Source organism: Tursiops truncatus, chromosome 11 (assembly GCF_011762595.2).
Source record: "Tursiops truncatus isolate mTurTru1 chromosome 11, mTurTru1.mat.Y, whole genome shotgun sequence".
Lineage (NCBI taxonomy): Eukaryota > Metazoa > Chordata > Mammalia > Artiodactyla > Delphinidae > Tursiops > Tursiops truncatus.
This window is the reverse complement of record NC_047044.1, coordinates 61,504,834-61,525,591: the sequence shown is the minus strand read 5'-3', so window position 1 is coordinate 61,525,591 and position 20,758 is coordinate 61,504,834. Positions and strand designations below refer to the sequence as shown.

Genomic DNA, 20,758 nt, shown 5'->3' with positions numbered 1-20,758 from the left:
TGCCAGGTGGCCTGGGACTCCACTGGCCCGAGGGTCCAGCCCTTTCCTGAATCTCAATCATTACCTATTATAAAGAACAGGCAGCTCCTCTAGTAGTTCCTGGTTCAGATCTTCAAATACAACCTGGGCTTTGTTGAACTCTTCCTCTGCCTAGGTGGTAAAAGAGACAGGACAATTCCCCTCATTCCTGAACCCAAAGCTAGAGGCTGCTTCCTTTATTCTCTGCATGTTTTCAGGGACGGGGCTTACTTGGAACCATGCCTCCCCTTCCCCAGACCTATGTCCTCCCCAGCCTCAAGTCTCTGCCCATCCTTAGAGCATCAGTGTCAGAGGAGACAGGATTTCCTTCAGGACACCGGAGGCTGAATTTATCGTTTCCTAAACCCAGCTTGGCCCAGCCACTTGCCACCATTATGGGGAGAGGGAGGGCAGGGAGTTTTTACCAGGCTCTTCTTTACCTTGGCAGTCTTGGCCTCATCTTTCTTCTTGGCATTCTGTACTGCCTCCAGGTGGTGTCGGGCACTGTCATAGTCCACGAGTTTCCGGCCCCGTTTGGCAATTCTTTCCTAACCCAGAGTCAAGAGAGAGGGCCTTGATACTCACTTTTCGGTGGCCAGGATGTGGGTAACAGAGTATCAAACAGAGAAGCCAGACTCCTGTCCTAGTATCAAATTTTACTCTCTGACAGGGTTTTGTGCCAAAGGGATCTCCCTCATTATCTGGAAAGAATGGGAATTCTCAGGAGGAGAGAGAGTAGAGGGCAATTCTCCAGAGCACCTGGAAGCCTGCACTGAATTTTAATACATCCTGGGAACCCACTAGAAACTGGTTCAGCATCTGGAAGAAACGGCCTTGAGAATCCTACTAAACTGAAAGGCAGGAGTTTTGGGTTTTACTCTCAATGCTGCCATTTATTAGCCTTGTCACCTAGGGCAAGGCACACCTCTTCTGGAGCCTCAGTAGCCTCATCTGCCCTATAGTGTTATTTTAAAGATCAAATGCTGAATATAAAGGGCTTTGAAAAGCCTAAAGCATAATACAAATAGTAAATTATTATGAGCACTGAGAGAACATTTACTCAATCAACTACAAATTATACCAGGGAGAGGCAAACAATGTTAATGGCTTTGTCTTGTTCTCTCAACCACAGAATTTGAAAGGATCTTGGTGATTATCTAATCCAACTTCCTATTCAATACACAAAGCTTCTCTACAATATCCAAGATAAGAAGCAGTTCGACTTCTTCTTGAACAGAGAATAGAGAACTCACTATCTCACAGTATATTTCATTTCTTTTTTGGAAAGCTTTAGCTATGAGAAATTTAAGTGAGGCTTCCTTTAATTTCTTCCTATATTAATCCAAAACCAGCACAGTGCCCAACAGAGTAGACGTTTAATAAATATGAGTTGAATGAATTAATGAATTCTAATTCTACTTTTCTGGAACAGTTTAGAACAGGTTGGATTCCTCTTTTATCTAATAGACTTTAAAGTATTTGAAGATAATTATTATAACTCCTCCAAGTTCCCTCTTCTCTACAATAAACATCTATAGTCCCACCAACTGTTTCTCACAACGAAATGGGATGCCCTGACCTGGATCTAATTCAAAGCCAGCCCAAATCTAGTTCACTGAAATCTAAGTCTAAATGTAACCTTCACACTACCTCTGACCCTCCTCCCTAACCTCTTGTCTAACCCTCAACTTTCAATCTTTTTCCTAACCTATCGAACTTCATTCCTAGCCATGGGGTCTAACTCTGCTTATACTTTTAACCCAACATGTTTTCTAACTTATATGGGCCACCCATAACCCATCCTTGATTCTGTAAATCCATTACCTTAATCTCGCTGAATTGGGCTACATAGTTTTCCATGGTCCTCAAAGCCTGGTCAGCTAGTTTCTCTTCATAGTCTTCCCAAAGGAGATCATTATTCTGTGGGATAGAGGCAGAGGGGAGAGGTGAGGGCTCCACTTCTCAACAGCAACTGCATTCCAGGGAAATACCCAAATTCTTCCTGCAACAAACTTCCTTTTTGGAGCACTGATATTTTTAGAATATCATTTCGGATTCTGGGGAAGAGTCAGATGAAGAAACAGCCCTTCCCCAAGGAACTGCTGTATAAGAGACTGGACATGCATTCAAGGGATTAAGAACAGGAACCGATGGTCGAGAGTCTTGGACTCTAGAGCTTGAAGGATAGGGAAGTTTGGGAGCAAATAACTGCATGAAATTGGTTTTCAAAAACAACCCATTGGTTTTGTGTGGGTAAAACTTCCTAAGTTTTTAAAGAGAGGAAGAGGGTAAAAAACAGAGGAATCCACAGATTACGGAAAACTTGTTTTTAACTTCATATAATATTTTCCTGTTACAGCTTTTTCCTACCACCTGTGATCACAGCTATACAAATGAACAGTGTGAACTGGCTCTTTGTTTTCCTATTTGCTTGGACAGACAAGCTGGGGTGAGGTTGAGATGAGGGTAGAGTGAGTGTTGAAGAGCTGTAAAGCCCAGAATACTCTTACCGCTACGATGGCCTTCAGCTCCTCATGACCATCCCACTTGCTGCTGTAGATCTCCTGCAGGGTTTCTGACACTCTCTTTGAACTTTCATGCATCACTGAAAGGAGAGAACTCAGTCCTACCATCAAGTAGTTTGGTATAATCATATGGGTGACAGACAAGTCAGTGGTTCCAATCCAAAAGGACAAACTCAAAAGGTTTGGGTTATCAGTCAGAGAAGCTGGATGGGGCTGGGATAGGAAAAGTTACTCTTCCTCGGCCCACAAATATCCAGCAGTCAGGCACAGGCAAGTGATGAAAAGCCTGAGTACGGTTGTTTTTTTTCCCCATCCCCCAGACCTCTTAGTAGCTGCATAAACGCCCTCTGGATCCCCCTGTGCTCCCTGATACCCACCTTTGACTGCACTGAGGAAGTTCTTCAGGTCCTTGTATAGCTTGTGGCCTTCCGCCTGAAAGGGAGAAATGCCTTTGATGACTAAAGAGATATATTTGGAAAGATGCTCCAGAAGTCAAAGCTGAAAAGTAGGTTAAAAGCGAAATCAATCCTGGAATTTCTTCAAACATTTGCAATTCTTATATATTAGCCTCTACTCTCTTTACCAAGAAGTCGTTGGTTATCTCTTTTGGGGCAAATTTTAAGTTGGGAAATTGCTCCCATTGCACTGGCATGTCTTCTTTCCTCTGTTTGTTCTCCCTTCCAGTGAACTAGAACCTATAGTTCCTCTGTTGGAACTTGAGTCCTATGTGACACTATATACGTGATCCTTTGACTTACACCTTCCTCTCTGGGTAGAAAAACTGCTACCATTTTCTATAGACACCAGGCCCTCTTCTTCTCTGCAGCCTCACACAGGCCATTCCTCTTCTCCCATGCACTTCATTTTTTTATTTTTCCTGTATTATATGTTTTAATCAATAACACTCTTTACCAGGCCTAATTATAGGCAGGTCTTAGGAAAATTTAGGTTCACCATCATGAAACTAAATTGTGTCATCTCTAGGAAGATTTTGACCAATGTATAGGTTTTTTTTTTTAATTAACTTTTATCAGAGTATACTTGATCTACAATGTTCTATTAGTTTGCACTTCATTTTTTAATAGCTCTATTAGAACTTCTGCCCACTGGTCTTAGGTTGGCCTTCTGTATTTGGAGCAGGCTAATTTCTCTTGCACACAGGTTTGAAGATGTCTTTCACATGGCTTGCACCGAGTCCTCTTTTTCAGAGGCTTCCTCAATTGTTCCTCACGGTGTTGTCTAAAGCACATTCCCATTCTGGTCTCTCTCCTCTATGTGAACTCTAGTTTCCAGTTGGGTGAGAAGGAATTTTGAGGCCAGGCTGTTGACATTGGAGCTTGACTACAGAAGCGTGAGACTGGACTGAAAGGTGCAGCCCACATCAAGGGTATCGTACAGGGCCAGTGATCCTCAGTTCAGATGATTTGAGCTAAGATCCATTTTGCAGTACATGATAAAAATACTTGTGAACTTGTTTTATTTGCTTATGCTCATTATAGGTAGGCTATTGAGCATACCAAAAGTATAAAAAATTTATGAGAGAAAAGCTGAAAATTCTAATAACTTAATTTTTTAATCTGTGCAATTCTTTGAGGGAAAAATCATTATTATTTAATTTTAGCAGCAGAAAACCCAGGTCTACTTGGTCAAGTAAACAAAGGAAACTGGATTAATTATTTTATCCATCTTCTTGCCTCCACAGCTCACCTCTGAGCCAGTCCAAACTCTTGACCATATGTCAGGTTAAAAGTCCTTTTCAAGAGGCTGAATGCCAGGGCTTAAGGGACACGAAGACACAGTCTCAAGGGAATCTAAGGCGCTGTCAAAGGGGTAGGAGAAGAACTGGGATCATAAGGTGTGTTATAGCAAATGAGGATCAAGACAGCATCCTCTGATGACTGAAGAAGGACCAGATACTTCAGAGAGGTTAGAATGCATGAAGAATCAGTAAATCACTGAACTTGGTAATTGGAGGTCACTGGTGACCTTGAGAAAGTGCTTTCAACAGCATGATAGAGACAGATTCAGTCAGTTAACAAAATTCAGAAACACTTAGCATTCACCAGGAAAGATGTCTCACTTCCTCTTTGCTTTTCATTCACAAAAAAGGTTAAACAGTCTAACATGTTAAATGGACATAACAGCTTTTAAACATGGATATGGTAGGTAGGTATAACTGAGAGCTTTGAAAATGTGATAACCATGGTTTGAAAGAGTTTTGGGGATTATAAAAGTTAACAAGGATTTTAACTTCCTTCTTGAAAGAAAACAACATGGATCCAACTTTTTACTTCACCATGAAGATTTGGTCTCCAAAATACATGTTTGAATAACAAAAGCTGTTAAACGATCTTGCATAATTTCTTTTTCTTTTTTTTCTTTTTTTTTTTGCAGTACGCAGGCCTCTCACTGTTGTGGCTTCTCCTCTCCCGTTGCGGCGCACAGGCTCCGGACACGCAGGCTCAGCGCACGGGCCCAGCTGCTCCGCAGCATGTGGGATCTTCCCGGGCCGGGGCACGAACCCGAGTCCCCTACATCAGCAGGCGGACTCTCAACCACTGTGCCACCAGGGAAGCCCAATCTTGCATAATTTCTACAAATGAAATTCTTAATTTTTTTATCCCACTAGATATTATATGGCCTGAAAAATCAGATCAGTGATCAAGCCTACCACGTTTGGTGGTACAGGTTGTATGTACACTGTTCAAAACTAAGGGTACTATTTATACCACAGTCCGTGTTTTAGAATCAAGTCTTTTGGTCAAAGTTCTTCTTTTCTGCTCCTACTGTTTCCTTTGAGAGAAGGGAGAGAGAGAGAAGAGAGAGGAGAGAGGGGGAGAGAGAGAGAGAGAGAGAGAGAGAGAGATGGTGGTGGTGGTGGTAGTGGTAGTAGAGGGTGGGGTGGTGGGATAGCACCTGTGTCATTTTATTCCTTTGACCTGAAATGTCTCCAGGCTGAATAATCCCAGCATCTTTCTTCTCTCCTGACAGATGTGACTCTCACAGTCTTAGCTTTCCACTGGTCTGGGAGTCAAAAACTTGTTTCTACTACCAACTAGCAAGTGATTCCACTTTTCTGGCTTTAATTCCCTCATCTGTAAATACCAAGTAAGACTAGCTCTAAATGTTAATTCTAGCTCTAAATGTTATGATTTTATCACTTCTGCTCTCTAAGTCCTTGCAAAATTCTTGGCAGTACCATAAGGAGTCTGTGTTAGTCCTCCCCATCCCTTATATTGATACAAAGTCCCAGCCCTCAGTTAATGAATCACTCACTCTGGAAGTGTGTCCTAAGCACTCAGGTAGCAGAGCTACCTCCTAAGAGACTGGGGTTCTGAGGATGGAGAAGAAGTGCCTGTCCTGGGGTTCCCAACTTGCTAGAGAAAAATGGACTCAGAATCCCAAACACTCAGCAAAATAAGGGTATGACCAACCCTGAGCAAGTGCTGACAGTTCTTGATCTAATCGAGGTCCAGAAGGGAAAGATGAAGCTCGATTGTTAGATGTGATTTTAAAGGCAATGAACTGGAAGCAGCTGTCACTACCAGAAATAAGAGATTAAAGTGTTGCTTTACGAAAATAATTCTTTCCCATTGGCCAAAAAGTTTGCTCGGGTTTTTCCGTAAGATGTTATGGAAAAATCAACCCAATATGTGTTTTGAGGAAAGGGAAAGGGGGAAGCAAGCAGAGCCCTCAAAGAAAAATTACTTATGGAAATTTGATTAAGAACCTAGGCAAGTGTCAAGGCCTTGAAATCTGACTGGGATGTTTGGAAGTGTTATTTATTTATTAATAAAAAGTTTACCTACAGGCGCTACCTGGTGGCACAGTGGTTAAGAATCCGCCTGCCAATGCAGGGGACATGCGTTCGATCCCTGATCCAGGAAGACCCCACATGCCGCGGAGCAACTAAGCCCGTGCGCCACAACTACTGAGCCTGTGCTCGAGAGCCCGCAAGCCACAACTACTGAACCCGTGTGCCACAACTACTGAAGCCCACGCACCTAGAGCCCACGCACCTAGAGCTCCACAAGAGAAGCCACCGCAGTGAGAAGCCCGCACACCGCAACGAAGAGTAGCCCCCACTCGCCACGACTAGAGAAAACCCGTGTGCAGAAAGGAAGACCCAATGCAGCCAAAAATAAATAAATTGAAAAAAAAAAGTTTACCTACAAACTGGTTGCAGGTGAAAGGTAGGGCACATGACCAACTGGTCCAACTTCTGGAATTCTTCACTTTCAATTTCCTTGACCTTGTCCTTTTTCCTCCTGTTCATCTCAGACACCTAGGTCCAGCTTCAGACCTGACTTTTTTCGCTGTCTTTCTCCTTAAACTGTGAGAGCCTTGAGAACAGGCATGTTGTCTTATTCAAGTTGAAGTCCCGGCATCTAGCACAGTGCCTGGCGTACAGCAGGTACTTATAAAATGTCTGTTAAATAAACTTCCCAAGCATGTTCAAACACCAGTTACTATGTGTATCATTTTCTCAGGAGAAAAGTTTTTCCTTATTCCTAGCCTAACTCCATTTCATTTCTCAAATTATTTCCCTGCCCAAGTGGTGTTTAGTTGGTAGGCTCACATAGGGAATTCTGAGGGGGTTGTCCCATCTAATCCTCTTATTCTCCTTCTTGTTTTTTTTTAAATTTTTATTTTTGGCTGCGTTGGGTCTTTGCTGCTGTGCGCGGGCTTTTCTCCAGTTGCGGTGAGTGCGGGCTTCTCATTGAGGTGGCTTCTCTTGTTGAGGGACGTGGGCTCCAGTAGTTGCGGCACACGGGCTCAGTAGTTGTGGCCTGTGGGCTCTAGAGCGCAGGCTCAGTAGTTGTGGAGCACAGGCTTAGTGGCTCCACGGCATGAGGGATCTTCCCGGACCAGGGCTCGAACCCATGTCCCCTGCATTGGCAGGCGGATTCTTTTTTTTTTTTTTTTTTTTTTTGCGGTACACGGGCCTCCCACTGCTGTGGCCTCTCCCACCGCGGAGCACAGGCTCCGGACACGCAGGCCCAGCGGCCACGGCTCACGGGCCCAGCCGCTCCACGGCATGTGGGATCTTCCTGGACCGGGGCACGAACCCGCGTCCCCTGCATCGGCAGGCGGACTCTCAACCACTGCGCCACCAGGGAAGCCCCCTCTTCTTGATGGCCCTTCCTTCATCTCCTACCCTTTCTACCCACACATCTGCCGTTGTAGGTCTATCCTATAAGGTAGAGAAAGGACTGAGGGACAGAATGGGCCAAGCGTCAGAAACCTTTCAAAGCAGGTGTCAACTTACTGATTCCTATCCTGGAGTTGGAAGTAGAACAGTAACTGGAGTTGTGAAGAGGCCCAGGGTGGCCTCCTTGTGAGGTAGAGGGGAAAAAGCACAGGGTTTAAGTTAGAATCCTAGCTCTGCAACTCTTATGGTATATTACCTTGATTATATTACTTCCCTCTCAATCAGATCCTATTTCCCTTTGATGGAGTTAGACTAGATCAGCGGTTGTTGCCAAATGCTGTTCTCAGACTAGCTGCTACATAATAAACATAGAAAGCTTAATGTAAAACACAGATTCTCTGGTTAATGATCACCTATGGTTAATACCACACAAAAAAGGAGATGACCAGATATTATGTGCCTCCAGATGGAAGACTATAATACCTATAATAACAAGTATTCTTGCCTCCAAAACAAGCAAAAACAAAAATCTGAATCTCATCAAGCCTCTAAATCTGTTAATTTACAGAAAATACGAGACAGAGTAACATGTTAAACAATACCATGGAGATGCAACCAGCAAAATTTAGAGACTGCAGGAAACTGCAGGAAAACAGCCCAGTAACATCAATAAATAAACTGCAAAAAGGAGGGATTAGAAACCTACAGATGAAGAGATTTATTAAACATGGCAACAAATTGCTGATTTAAACAAATTGTTAAAAAAATGACACAATTAGAGGAGTGTGAACACTGAATATTTTATGATATTAAAAAATTATTGCTGATTTTTAAGATATTACTAAAATTTATGTTTTAGCTGGATAGTTAATCTGAAATATCTGAAAAGATATTTGTATTAAATTAAGTAAAAACGTCAAGTTACAGGCCTTCCCTGGTGGCGCAGAAGTTGAGAGTCTGCCTGCCGATGCAGGGGACACAGGTTCGTGCCCCGGTCTGGGAAGATCCCACACGCCACGGAGCGGCTGGGCCCGTGAGCCATGGCCGCGGAGCCTGTGCTCCACAACGGGAGAGGCCACAACAGTGAGAGGCCCACGTACCACCAAAAAAAAAAAAAAAAAAAAAAGTCAAGCTACAAAACCATAAGAATGGAACAGTCTCACTTGTAAACCTATTTATTTGTTGTGGATATATTTAGAGATCATACACATACATAGCAAAGTAATTGTAAGCATTAAAAAACAACAGTAGTTGTAGCATGGGAGGTGTGAAATCATTATTTTTAATTCACTTTTTTCTTGATATACTTTTTTTTGTTTTTGGCCATGCGGCTTGTGGGATTTTAGTTCCCCAACCAGGGACTGAACCCAGGCCCTGGGCTGTGAGAGCACAGCATCCTAACCACTAGATCACCAGGGAATTCCCTCTTGATATACCTTCTGATTTGTTGTAATGATTAAATGTTTCATAGAAAAATATTTTTAGGTGTGATAATGATTTTGTGGTTATAGTTTAAGTCCTTATCTTTAGAGACTGATAATGAAATTTTTATAGATAAAATGATACCTAGAATCTGCTTCATAATGATCAAGGATGGGGAAAGTAGGTAGAGACATAGATGAAACAAGATTCCCAAGAGTTGATAAATTATTGAAGTTGGGTAATGGGTACCTGTGGATTCATTATACAGGTTTTTCTATCTTAGTATACACATTTGAAATCTTCCATTAAAACAAGTTTAAGATATAGATTCCCAAGCCCTACTACCAGAGATGTTGCATTATTTCTCAAATGATCCTGATACAGTCAACTACTGAATTAGATTATAGCTAATATCCTTTTAATATAATTTTTTAAAAATAAATTTATTTATTTTTTGGCTGCATTGGGTCTTCGTTGCTGCACACGGGCTTTCTCTAGTTGTGGCGAGCAGGGGCTACTCTTTGTTGCATGCACGGGCTTCTCAATGCAGTGTCTTCTCTTATTGCAAAACATGGACCCTAGGCGCACAGGCTTCAGCAGTTGCAGCATGCGGGCTCAGTTGCTGTGGCACACGGGCTCAGTAGTTGTGGCTCGCGGGCTCTAGAAAGCAGCCTCGGTGGTTGTGGCACATGGGCTTAGCTGCTCCGCAGCATGTGGGATCTTCCCGGACCAGGGTTCGAACCCATGTCCCCCACATCAGCAGGTGGATTCTTAACCACTGCACCACCAGGGAAGTCCCTAATATAATTTTAAAGAATTATTTTCCATATAATTCTTACATCATACCGTAAAGAATCTGACTGGTCTTTGGCCCTGGTTTCTGAGAAGTAACTTATAAATCCTTGGCATTTTGTTATTCATGGTGGGCCTCTCAGATCATACCTGTGTCTATGCTAAACAAATGACTCAGGAATGGTGGCTGGTCAGGTGGGAAAGGTGAACGAAGTGATTAGAGGGTTGGGGCTTTCATACAGGTGATATCAGTATGACCTCCAGAAAGGAGGGAAGTTAGAGATTAAGTTCAATCACACGGCCTATGAATGATTCACTATGTAATGAAATCACAATAAAAACTCTAGACACCTGAAGTTCAGGTGAGCTTCCCTGATTGGTAATCCTACATCAACGTGCTGGGAAGGTGACGTGTCTTGAGAACACAGAAGCTTCATGGTTGGGATCCTCCCAGACCTCCCCTTGCGTGTCTCTTCACTTGGCTCGTCCTGATTTGTACCCTTTATAATAAGACTGTGATTAAGTAGAGCACTTTGCTGAGTTCTGAGAGTCATTCTAGTGAATTACGGAAGATGAGTGGTCTGTAGGAACCCCCACATTTGTAGCCAGTTTGTCAAAAGCGCAGGTGGCCTGGGAACTTTGGAGGTTTACAGACGGTGTCTGAAGTGAGGTAGTCTAGTGGCGGACTATGCCCTCAACCTGTGGAATTTGAACTAACTCTGGGTATTTAGTGTCAGAGTTGCGTTGCAACTGGATATTCATTTAAGTTAATAACTAACTCCCTTCTGTTATAAAGAGGGGATCCAATTTCCAGGACTCATGTCAGAATTAAATGAGATAAATGGGATGCCTGGCACACAGAGGTGGAAAGTCAATATCCTAAACCTCTGTAATCCACTTCTTTGCCCCCCTTTTTAAAAAATGAGCCACAAGTTTATTCTATAATTTTTCTGTAACAGGTAATGAATTCTGCAGAAAAATGCAAACATCACCTTTATTGTTAATATTTACATTTGGTTCTGTAAACAAACTTGGCAAAAAAAAAATAAGAATTTTTATACAAATTTTAAAAATTTCAAGAATATGATCTTCATCACTTCTGAAAGCTATTTATTTTAAGTCAAAAGCCAGTAAATATACAGGTTGAAAGGGAAGAGAAAAACACTGACAACAGATTATTTGAATTTCCCTCTTCCCAAGTATCTAAAGTATCACATATACCACTGTTTTCAGCATAGCCTGTGAAATCTAAAAATTCTGACTTCACTAGTCTGAAATAAGTTCAGTAGAGATTGTAGTGGTGAACTACAGATTGTTTTCTTCTTGCGTAGTAAGAAGTTCAGTTCTCTTCTTATCAAACTCCACATTTGGTTCCAGATTTTATTTTTCTTCCTTATAATATTTTCACTCTCCAGTGGATTTTACCAGAAGGTAAACTACCTGTATTCTTGATGTCACATTCACTAGGTTCCTAGGAGGACTCTGGAATGGAGTCTTTGCCTGAATTGTTAGATGTTCCTGTAAACTGTTTATTGCTAACAGACTAGAATCATGACCAAATACTGAATGAAGGTCCTTTTCCTTCAGATCCTGTGCTGGGAAATGCACAGCATCTGACTTTCGTTTTGGTTGAGATGCTCTTATCCATATTGAAATTAGAAATGTATATACATGTCTGTGGCCAACATGGATAGTGATCTACCCTTACTTCTAAGTCATTTTCATGTATAATTAATTTCTGTTCAGAAATGTCAGGAATGCATTCCTGCTCATTTTTATGTGGAGGTAGATGTGTAAAATTTTCTTTTATGTCATTTTCGGCTGGATTTAAAATGGAACATTTATTAGATGTTGTCTCATCAAGCCCTCTCAATTCACTGGAAAAGTAGGGAATATGTTCTGAAATAAACACATTTTGTTCGGGTTCCTGGGTTTCTTTATACAGGAAACTCTGCTCAATCACTTGTACGTTATTTTCCCTGAAGTCTGAGATGTATGTTGCGATTCTAGCTTTTCTTTATATTCAGGCTTTTTCAGGACAGTTGCAGTAATAGGAGAAATGGATCTAATACTGTATTTTATTCTTTCAGGCATGTCCCTTTCATATTCCACAAAATCAAAAACTAACTTAGATACAATACCATCAACAACTTGATAGTGATTACTCTGTGCAAAGTTTCTGTGCTGCTCACTTAGAATATGTGGCTCATATCTTCTACCTTTACAAAAGGCTTTTTGAGTCTACTTGTTCTTGCTTTTTGTGGACCAATACCTATTCTTTTCCCCACATCGTTTACAGAAGTGCTTGATTTCTTGAGTAAATACTTTCTTTTATTCAATGTAGCATCTAATGTCATCAATTGAAGAATTTTTACTCCCCATGACAAGGCATTTGATAATATACTATTTGAAGGAAAAAAATCATGGTCATTTCTAGCTTTTTCGACCACTAATTTTCCTCTGATCAAACACACTGAATCTGGAGACTCAAATGAACTTCCATCATGGCTAGAATAAGGTGAAGTGGTTTCTGCACTATACGCAAATTCAGGGCTTGGTACACGAGAAATTTGTCCTTTTTATTTGAAATAAGATAACTGATATCTTTACTGAGAAATTCTTGAACTCGCCGTCCCAGATCCTTAATGTCCTTTGGCAGTTTTTCAGATACAGTGACAGAAGGTAAGTCAATGTAAAATACTTTTCCCCAAAGTGGCTTACTTTTGGATCTTTCTGGTTTGTTATCAGTTTTCAGAATTTAAAGATGGCTATTTTTTTCATTTTTGACATGAACTCCACCCTGGAAATGTCCTTTGCTGTAGATCCTCATGGCTCCGTAGTTCATGGCAGCCACCTGGCATTCACATGCTGGGTCTGGAGAGGGTGTCACGTCCAGCAGCTCTGGAAACACGGCTCTCCAAGGCCCGCTGACTGGCCAGCTGCCTCTCCCCTTTTGCAGGCCACCAACTGTTGTCCACTTCTTTTTTTTTTAATGTTACTATATATGAGTTATATATTTTTTCTTGTTCCAATTGCATGTGTACTATAGAATTTTCAGAGTTGGCTGCAGTGACCTGTTATCCACTTCTTAAAGTAAGTTTTCTACATAAAATTACCCATAACGTCCAGTGAAGACAGAAGGAACAGTGAGAACAGGAGGTTTGGGTGAGAATGACAGGTAAAAGATGGAGATATTGTTTTAGAATAAATGGCTTTGGTGAGGTAGATGCAGTGGACAAAGAGGCAACAAAACATGGGGCCACTGAGATGAGAAGACCCTTAGGGTGGGAGAGAGGCAGCCTAGGGAAGACAGTAAGCCAGAAACTAAGGTGACAGGGACTTGTTTTGATTTTGTCTAAGGACCTGGTGATGTCACTGTACCCTGGGGGAACCACCAAGAGAAAAGAAGAACACTTGTCTGTCCCCCTAAACCCAGAGTGAGCAGGAACAGGAAAGGTAATTTTCTGTGGTTCCCAGGAGAAGGATAAGCAGCAGGTCACCTTGTGGCCCTTACTCCTGGGGGGAGGATGGGTTACTAGGGATGCTTGCTGATTTGCAGAACCTGCTGTTCTTCTGCCAATCGGCCCTCATATCTTCTTTCTTCCTCCAAGCTTCCCTTTCCCACCCTCCAGATTACCTGTTGTTGGTAGAAGTTATTGGCATTTTGTTCAAACCGTTCATCTTTGGTTTCCACAGTTTTCCCCAACTTCTGCAGTACCTGGGGATATAAATCAGAGAGGTCCACACTGTTATACTCAAGTCTCTCTTAACTGTTGGCCTCATTTGACCCTGGCTTCTCTCAGAGTCTCAGGTGCAACTTAAGGGAGGTACTCATATCAGCCCAACAGAATTAGAAATATAGCATGTTGCTGAAAAATCAATCATGTTTTATGGTTCTTCTCAAATTGGGGTACTCCTGGGGATATGCAGCAGTGTACTAGGGGGTATATATAAAGACCAGAATAAATAAGGTATATGTTCCTGGAATGAAATTGTTATTTACAGTGGTTTTCGGCATGGGGGAGAGTATTATATTAAAACAAGAATTAATTAGAAGAATGTAAAATGTGCATGGCTTTTAAAGATAAAACATGAGGCTTGAAGACATTTTTTTACTTGAGAGACCCTCTTCCAGCCATAGCAGCAGATTCCTTTAGATAGATGAGGTCAGAGAGGCGAGCAGGAGACTCTCTTCTTCTGAAGGCCCTTGTGGAAAACTTTGAGAAGCCCTGATATAATGCATTTGAAACTCAGCTAGAAGTGAGGGCTGTCCATATTGATCTCCTCTCCCCTGGGACCGGGAGAGCCAACCATCATACTGATCTGAGTGCTCATGCAAAGGACATGGAAATGAGAAAGGCACAGCTCCTGTTCTCATAGGGGACACTCACTTCTAACAAGGAAGACCCTGACTCTTGTATCTGTAACCCCATTTTGGAAGGAGGCACCACCATCCCCCAGACCCAAGTCAGAATCAGGAGCTGCCCTCAACTACTTCTCTCACTTCCTTCATGGAATCCCTCACCATCTGGAAACCATCCCATGATTTCCCGTCTCACTGCCACAGCTTTAGTCCAGGCCTTCACTGTTTTCCACCTGGCCTGGTCTATCATGCTGCTGCTTAAAGCCTTCTGATGATTCTCCATTCATCTGCTCAACAGATTTTTATTAAATGCCCAATATGGGACTTCCCTGGTGGCACAGGGGTTAAGAATCCACCTGCCAACGCAGGGGACACGGGTTTGATCCCTGGTCCGGGAAGATCCCACATGTCGCAGAGCAACTAAAGCCCGCGCGCCCTAGAGCCCATGCTCCGCAACAAGAGAAGCCACCGCAATGAGAATCCTGCACGCTGCGATGACGAGTAGCCCCCGCTCGCCGCAACTAGGGAAAGCCCATGCGTAGCAACGAAGACTCAACGCAGCCAAAAAAAAGTATCTACAAGTTATAGTTCTAACTCTAGCATACATATGGGTCTCAATGATCTGACCCTTCATTGAGCCTCAGCTCTCAGCATTCCTTCTTCCTACCAGTCTCTCTCTCTCACACTTCTTTAGTTTTCTAATAAGCCATACTGTCGCTTGCTGTAGATGCTGTTATTTACAGTGGTTTTCAGCATGGGGGAGAGTATTATATTAAATAAACCCATAACCCAATGCCCTCTTTCCAGAATGCTCTTCCTCACCGTAGCCAACTATCTAAAAAGACCTAATTCATACTCTATATCCTTTGTGACACTTAATCACATCTACTTTATCCCATTAATCAAGCTAAATGGCTCCCTCCTAAGCAGTTACAACTTCTGTACCTGTATACACTTTTGTTACTGGTTTTTGTTTTTTTGTTTCTTTTGGCCATGTTGCACTGCTTGCTGTGTATTTTAGTTCCCCAACCAGGGACTGAACTCGGGCCCCAACAGTCCTTTCTTTTGACGCTGAGTCCTAACCACTGGACCACCAGAGAATTCCCCTATTACTATTTTATTATTTGCATTTATCTATGTCTCCTTCTAAACTGTGAGCTCCTTGAGGATTGGGCACTTGCCTTATCTGTATTTCTCAGTATCCAGCAAATAGATACTTAATACTTACAACAGGAAGGAGAGTGAGACTGATACAGGAGGGAACCAATGGACTGGGCCTTGAATTAAGATTTTGCTAGGGACTTACCCGGTGGTGCAGTGGATAAGACTGCACTCCCAATGCAGGGGGCCAGGGTTTGATCCCTGTTCAGGGAACTAGATCCCACATGCATGCCGCAACTAAGAGTTTGCATGCCACAACTAAGGAACCTGTGTGCCACAACTAAGGGGCCTGCAATGCTGCAACTAAGGAGCAGGCAAGCCGCAACCAAGGAGCCCGTCTGCTGCAACTAAGAGCTGGTGCAACCAAATAAATAAATAAATATTAAAAAAAAAAGATTTTGCTAGACTGAAATAAAGTAAAAAGGGTGAGGATAGAAAGAGGATTTCAGGCAAAGATAACATCAGCAAAGTCACAGGAGTATGCAAATTCATGGCAGTTTCATGAGATGGTTCAGCATGACTGGTTTAGGGTGTGTTATGGGGAGTGATGAGTAAGGAAACTAGAAAGGGAGATTGGAGTCTCATTGCGAAGGACTCTGAATCTTATGGAAGAGCGCCCACGTCTTGGGCGTGAGACCGGCTCTATGTAGACTCTGACTAAGGTGTCTCCATTCTTAATCCTGGAGCTAACAGCTCTCACTTCTGGAGCTCTCTCTATGGTGGTTAAGCTCAAGGTTGCTGGAGTGAGACAGATATATGGCTTTTCCACTTACTGGCTATAAGCCTTTGGGCAAATCACTTCAACTCTAGAGCCTCAGTTTACAGAACTCCCTTTCCCCCACTAAGATAATAATATCTCCTGGAGTTGTTGGGAGAATTAAATGATATTATACACATAAATTGCTTTCACAGTGCTGCCCTATGGTGAGCACTTAATACAAATATTATCATTGTGTCTAGTTCCACTCCCTTCCCTATAAATACCTGTCTTTATTTCCTTTTCAGTTTAGCCATATGTGTTTGTCTGTGTCTCTCTACTCCACCTCACTTGACAGCCGGCCCTGGGTGTGCAGAGTCGCTCATCTTCCCAGGCTCCACCCTCTGCCCCCAACCAAACACTGTCCTCTACCAGAAAGTTGCAACACCACCTTGTTTAGTGGTAATGGCAGCTCTCACTTCCTTCCTGCCACCCCTCCCTTCCTTTGACTGGGGCTTGGTTCTTCTGCTGGGGGTGCGGGGAGGGGTGCTGAAAGGAGAGAGGTGTCAATTCAGTCTAGAGTCAATGTGGCACACCCTGGAGCAGACCAATATCCCCAAACCCCAAAAGGCTCAAGGCAAAAAGGCTTGGAGGGTGTGGGAGTGTGTGTGTTGAGGGAACACTCCCACCTTCAACTCTGAAACTGAAAAGATGAGTATGATCACCCTGAAAACATAACCCAATGCCCTGGGCCCAAAGTATTTGTTGCCTTAAGCAAGAGGGCCATGTGTCAGGGCACCTACACTATGTTGTAGATGTTCCTCCTCAACTAGAGTTCCTTGAGGAAGGAGGATGTAGGGATGCTCTACAGATGTCTGTTGAAAGACTTAATAATTCTACCTTTGGATTATTTACTAATGAAAGCTCATATAATGCCAATCCTTAAAGTCCTGCACTGAGAATTTCACCCCAGTTTGCCTGGCCTAGCAGATGAGAAGTTAGAATACAGATTATTTAAAGAGAAAGAGCAGGGACAAGAGAGAAAGTAAATGTGGCAAAATGTTAACACTTGGTGAAACAGGTGAAGAATATTCCAGTGTTCATTGACCTATTTTAATTTTTGTGTAGGTTGGGGTGGAAGTATAGAGCTTAAAAAAGAAATCACTGCAGACATGTTTTATATTTTAGTTAATTCTGTCAATTGGAGTAATTTGAAGAGGGGTTGGATATTAGACATTATGGAATTTTGTTAGAAAATTTTTTCTTAGATGTGATAATACTGTAGTTATGTAAAAAACCCTTATTTTCAAGATATATTCTAAAGTAGGCTCTCCTTAATATGGCCCTAATATATTTTCCAGCCTTTTCTCCCACCACTCCCTGAGCTCCAGCTCAGCTGCATTTTTCCCTATTCCGCCTAAAAGGATTTCCAGATTCCACGCCTTGCTCATGCTGGCATTCCCCAGCTGGACTGCTCTCTCACCACTTGCCTGAGGAACTACTAATCAGCCATAATTCCTATCTCAAATTCAGCCTTCACTACAAAACCTTCCTCTATTCTCAATTCTTCTGCCCTCTCAATTTCCCACAGACAAGCAGATCTCTCAGGTCACTTATTTTACTTTAAACAAACAAACAACAACAAAGAAAACCCCAACTAGACTGTAAGCTTCTAGCAGGCAAGAATGCCTCTTGCTTATCTCTAAATTCCCTCCCGGGGTCCAGCCCAGTATCTCGGACAGAGGAGTTTTTCTGTAAATATTGCTGATTGAACCCTCTGGGATACAAGCTGAGTAAAAGTCAACAGATGAAAAGACCAACAAAGGAGTGGTAAACAATGAATGCCTTTCTTGGGGGAGATCTGAGAAGTCTGCCACAGAGAAATCACAAACAGATGGTGAAAGTATTAGTTTGAAACGTGAAGATGTATCATACTGTAAAAACACAATAAAGCCAGACTCCTGTTGAGTCTGAGTAGGAACTGGAAAATAAAACAAGAATGCTTCATCTCCATTGTGTTTAACAGTCCCCAGACCTTCACTCCTAGGTTTGCTCCTTCGAGATCAGCAGGAAGTGGGCAGGCACAGGAGGAAGTGGGGAGACACAGATGTTAGAGTGGTTTTTCAGGAAACTTGTAAAGAGAGCACCCTGCGATTGGGATCCTAAGGCAGGACACCTGAGTTTCAGTGATAATTCTGCCACTTGCCAATCTCTTTTGAGACTCATTTCCTCATTTCTAAAGTGGGGATACTAATAGCATGCTTAAAGAGTTGAAAAGATGAAGTGAGATCATATCACAAGAATGTGGGCTCCATAAAGGGAGATATCACGTCCTTCTTATATTCCTGTGCTTTGTCCATAGCAGGCACTTGATATTTGACACATTAGTTGTTACATATTACTCAGATGATTACAGTCAACTGCCTATAGTAAAACTGCAGTGTCCCAGTGAGTCCTTTCTTTTGACGATAACATTCTCCCTCTTTATCTTGCCTTCAATAACTTCCCAAGACTCAAAAACTCTGGCAGGCTGAGCTGAGCTCGTTCTCCCAAACCTAGGCCATTCCCATTCTATCCAGGCAACATCCACTACCCCTAGGGTGCCAGCGGTACAGCTCGAAGTTCAATGTCTGCCTTTGTGTCTAAGTCTGGGTTCAGAGTATCTCTTTGTTTTCTGCAACAACCTGGGAGTTCCTCAGGGCAGATTTGAGTTTGCTCCTCTCTCTGCCTTCTCAGGGTTCAGACTAGGAAGAAAGAACAGGGTGTACCTGGGCAGCTGGTTCTCTTTTTGGGAAATACTTGACTCTGAGGTTTGAGGCGCCCTCTCCCCTTCTCACTTTGGTGTCCTCACCAAACTGAGTTTCCAAATCACTGAACATCAATTCTCATTTTACAGAGGCAGAATCTGAAGCTCAGAGCAGGGATGTTATTTACCTGAGGCTTCGGAGCCCATGCTAAAAAAAGGAAAGAAATCTTAAAGCAAGGGCGTAGTGTTGATAGGCTAGATGAGGACAGGTGAAAGCGTGAGGTAAAATCAATTGCTGTGTCTTTTAAACATAACTATTATCCACGAGTTTTCGGTCTTCGGCGATTTCTTTTTGTTTTTCCAACCCATAGAGTAGCTGGCCTTCTCTTCTCTAGTACCTCCTTTTCCTCCACAAACCACTTCTAACTACACCTTCCCACAGGCTCTGATCACTATCAGATTTGTAACTAGACAGCCTTTGGAGAGACTGAAACCATGATCAAGGTGAAGTTAGGGTAAAGTAACAAAGTCTAGCCACACAAAAATCTTTTCCTTTTCCTCTGCTCTTTCACATGACCCCAGCTTCCTCAGACAAAGACCGGGGGAAAAAACACACACATTCCCCCTACCCTTCCACTGTGAGTCTCTTAAACATAGGCACTACATCTATATTCCATCAATTCTCTGTTGATAATCCCACTTGGGAGAGCTGGCTGCCTTTAATCCTTCCCAGCACTCAAGCTAGTGCTCCTCTTTTGGAAGATGATACAAATATTTAAATTCTTAAGCATATGGTGTTCATTCAAATGCTTCTAAGACCACAAAGTCTTAGAAAACCAAAATTCTCTCCCAGGTCCTTATCGCTCTCTCCCTCTGGTTTTTCTTCTAGCCTATTCATTTACCCCTACCATCTCACCTACCAGAGTGTTGGTGGGTGGAGAGCAGGGGTTCAGGCTAGAAGCAAAGAAAATACTCTGAACGGGTAGAAACAGTAATGCCACTGAAGTGTGTGGAGCAGCGTCCACACCGTCTCTGCAGGTGGGCAGGTTATAGACGGACGTACAGACAGCCTACCTAGATGGAGCAGGGCCACCCACCGCTACCCGAGGATACAATGCAAAAAGAAGTGCTCTTTCCCCACCCTGAACAGGGTACTCTCCAACGCCAAAGCGAGGCCCAGGAAGCAGATACGGGCTTCTGCTTGCATCAGCTTAAGCAACACCCCGCGGCCAGGCCGGGTCAGGTACAGAGCGAATTGGGCAGAATTCCTCTAGTCCTCCTGGCCTCCCGGTCCCAGCTAACGGGTGATGCTCGCTGGCAGGCCAGCTGGTCAGTACTGTCTTATGACTCTGGGAAATGACCCTCTTTGAACCTTCAATTTCATCATCTGTAAAAAATACCACCTTCGCTGGGTTGCGAGGCCAAAATTTGCTACACAGCAGTCACCAACGTTAGTTCCTTTCTTTCCCCTTTTCTGGGTCAGCTTGGGCGTTGTTTAAGGTTCCTGAGAGAGGCCGTGGGAAGCGTCTCCCAGCTTCCCCCATCCCTGCCCAAGACCAGGCAAGGCTCTGCTTTCTCTCAAATCTGCCTGTTTCAATGGAAACCCAGTCCCCGCTCGCGTTTCCCGAGGTCAATCGGATACCCCTGAGGGCGGCCCAGCCTCCCGGCCCCGAGCGCCCTGCACGCCCTGGTCGCCCCGTGGAGCCTCGGCCTCGGCTCCCGGCTGCCTACCTTCTCCTGGGCTCTGCTGAACTTCTTCTGCACCTGCTTGGCGAAGAGGCCGGCGGCGCCGCTCGCCCTGCCCTCGGCCATCCTGCCAGCTCCCCAGGGGCAGCAGACCCTGGCCCGGAGCCCTGTGGTTTTCTCTGGGCCCCTGAGGAGG

At 43.3% G+C, this 20,758-nt stretch overlaps 1 protein-coding gene and 1 pseudogene across 3 annotated transcripts in view; both read right to left on the bottom strand.

Moving 5' to 3' along the window:
* Positions 1-20,758, bottom strand: part of BIN2 (bridging integrator 2) — a 33,382-nt gene extending 12,624 nt beyond the window's left edge. For all 3 annotated transcript variants that reach the window (XR_012324401.1, XM_004325221.4, XM_019947250.3), the window contains exons 1-7: positions 20,608-20,758; positions 13,547-13,627; positions 2,921-2,975; positions 2,529-2,623; positions 1,843-1,938; positions 459-566; positions 65-150 (exon numbers count right to left, since the gene is read on the bottom strand). Coding sequence is in view for 2 of the 3 variants with exons in the window: in XM_004325221.4 (XP_004325269.1) it covers positions 65-150; positions 459-566; positions 1,843-1,938; positions 2,529-2,623; positions 2,921-2,975; positions 13,547-13,627; positions 20,608-20,688 (602 nt within the window). In the remaining variant the exon portion in view is untranslated. The remainder of the gene's footprint in view (positions 1-64; positions 151-458; positions 567-1,842; positions 1,939-2,528; positions 2,624-2,920; positions 2,976-13,546; positions 13,628-20,607) is intronic.
* Positions 7,481-13,538, bottom strand: LOC109552100 (protein DBF4 homolog A pseudogene; annotated as a pseudogene).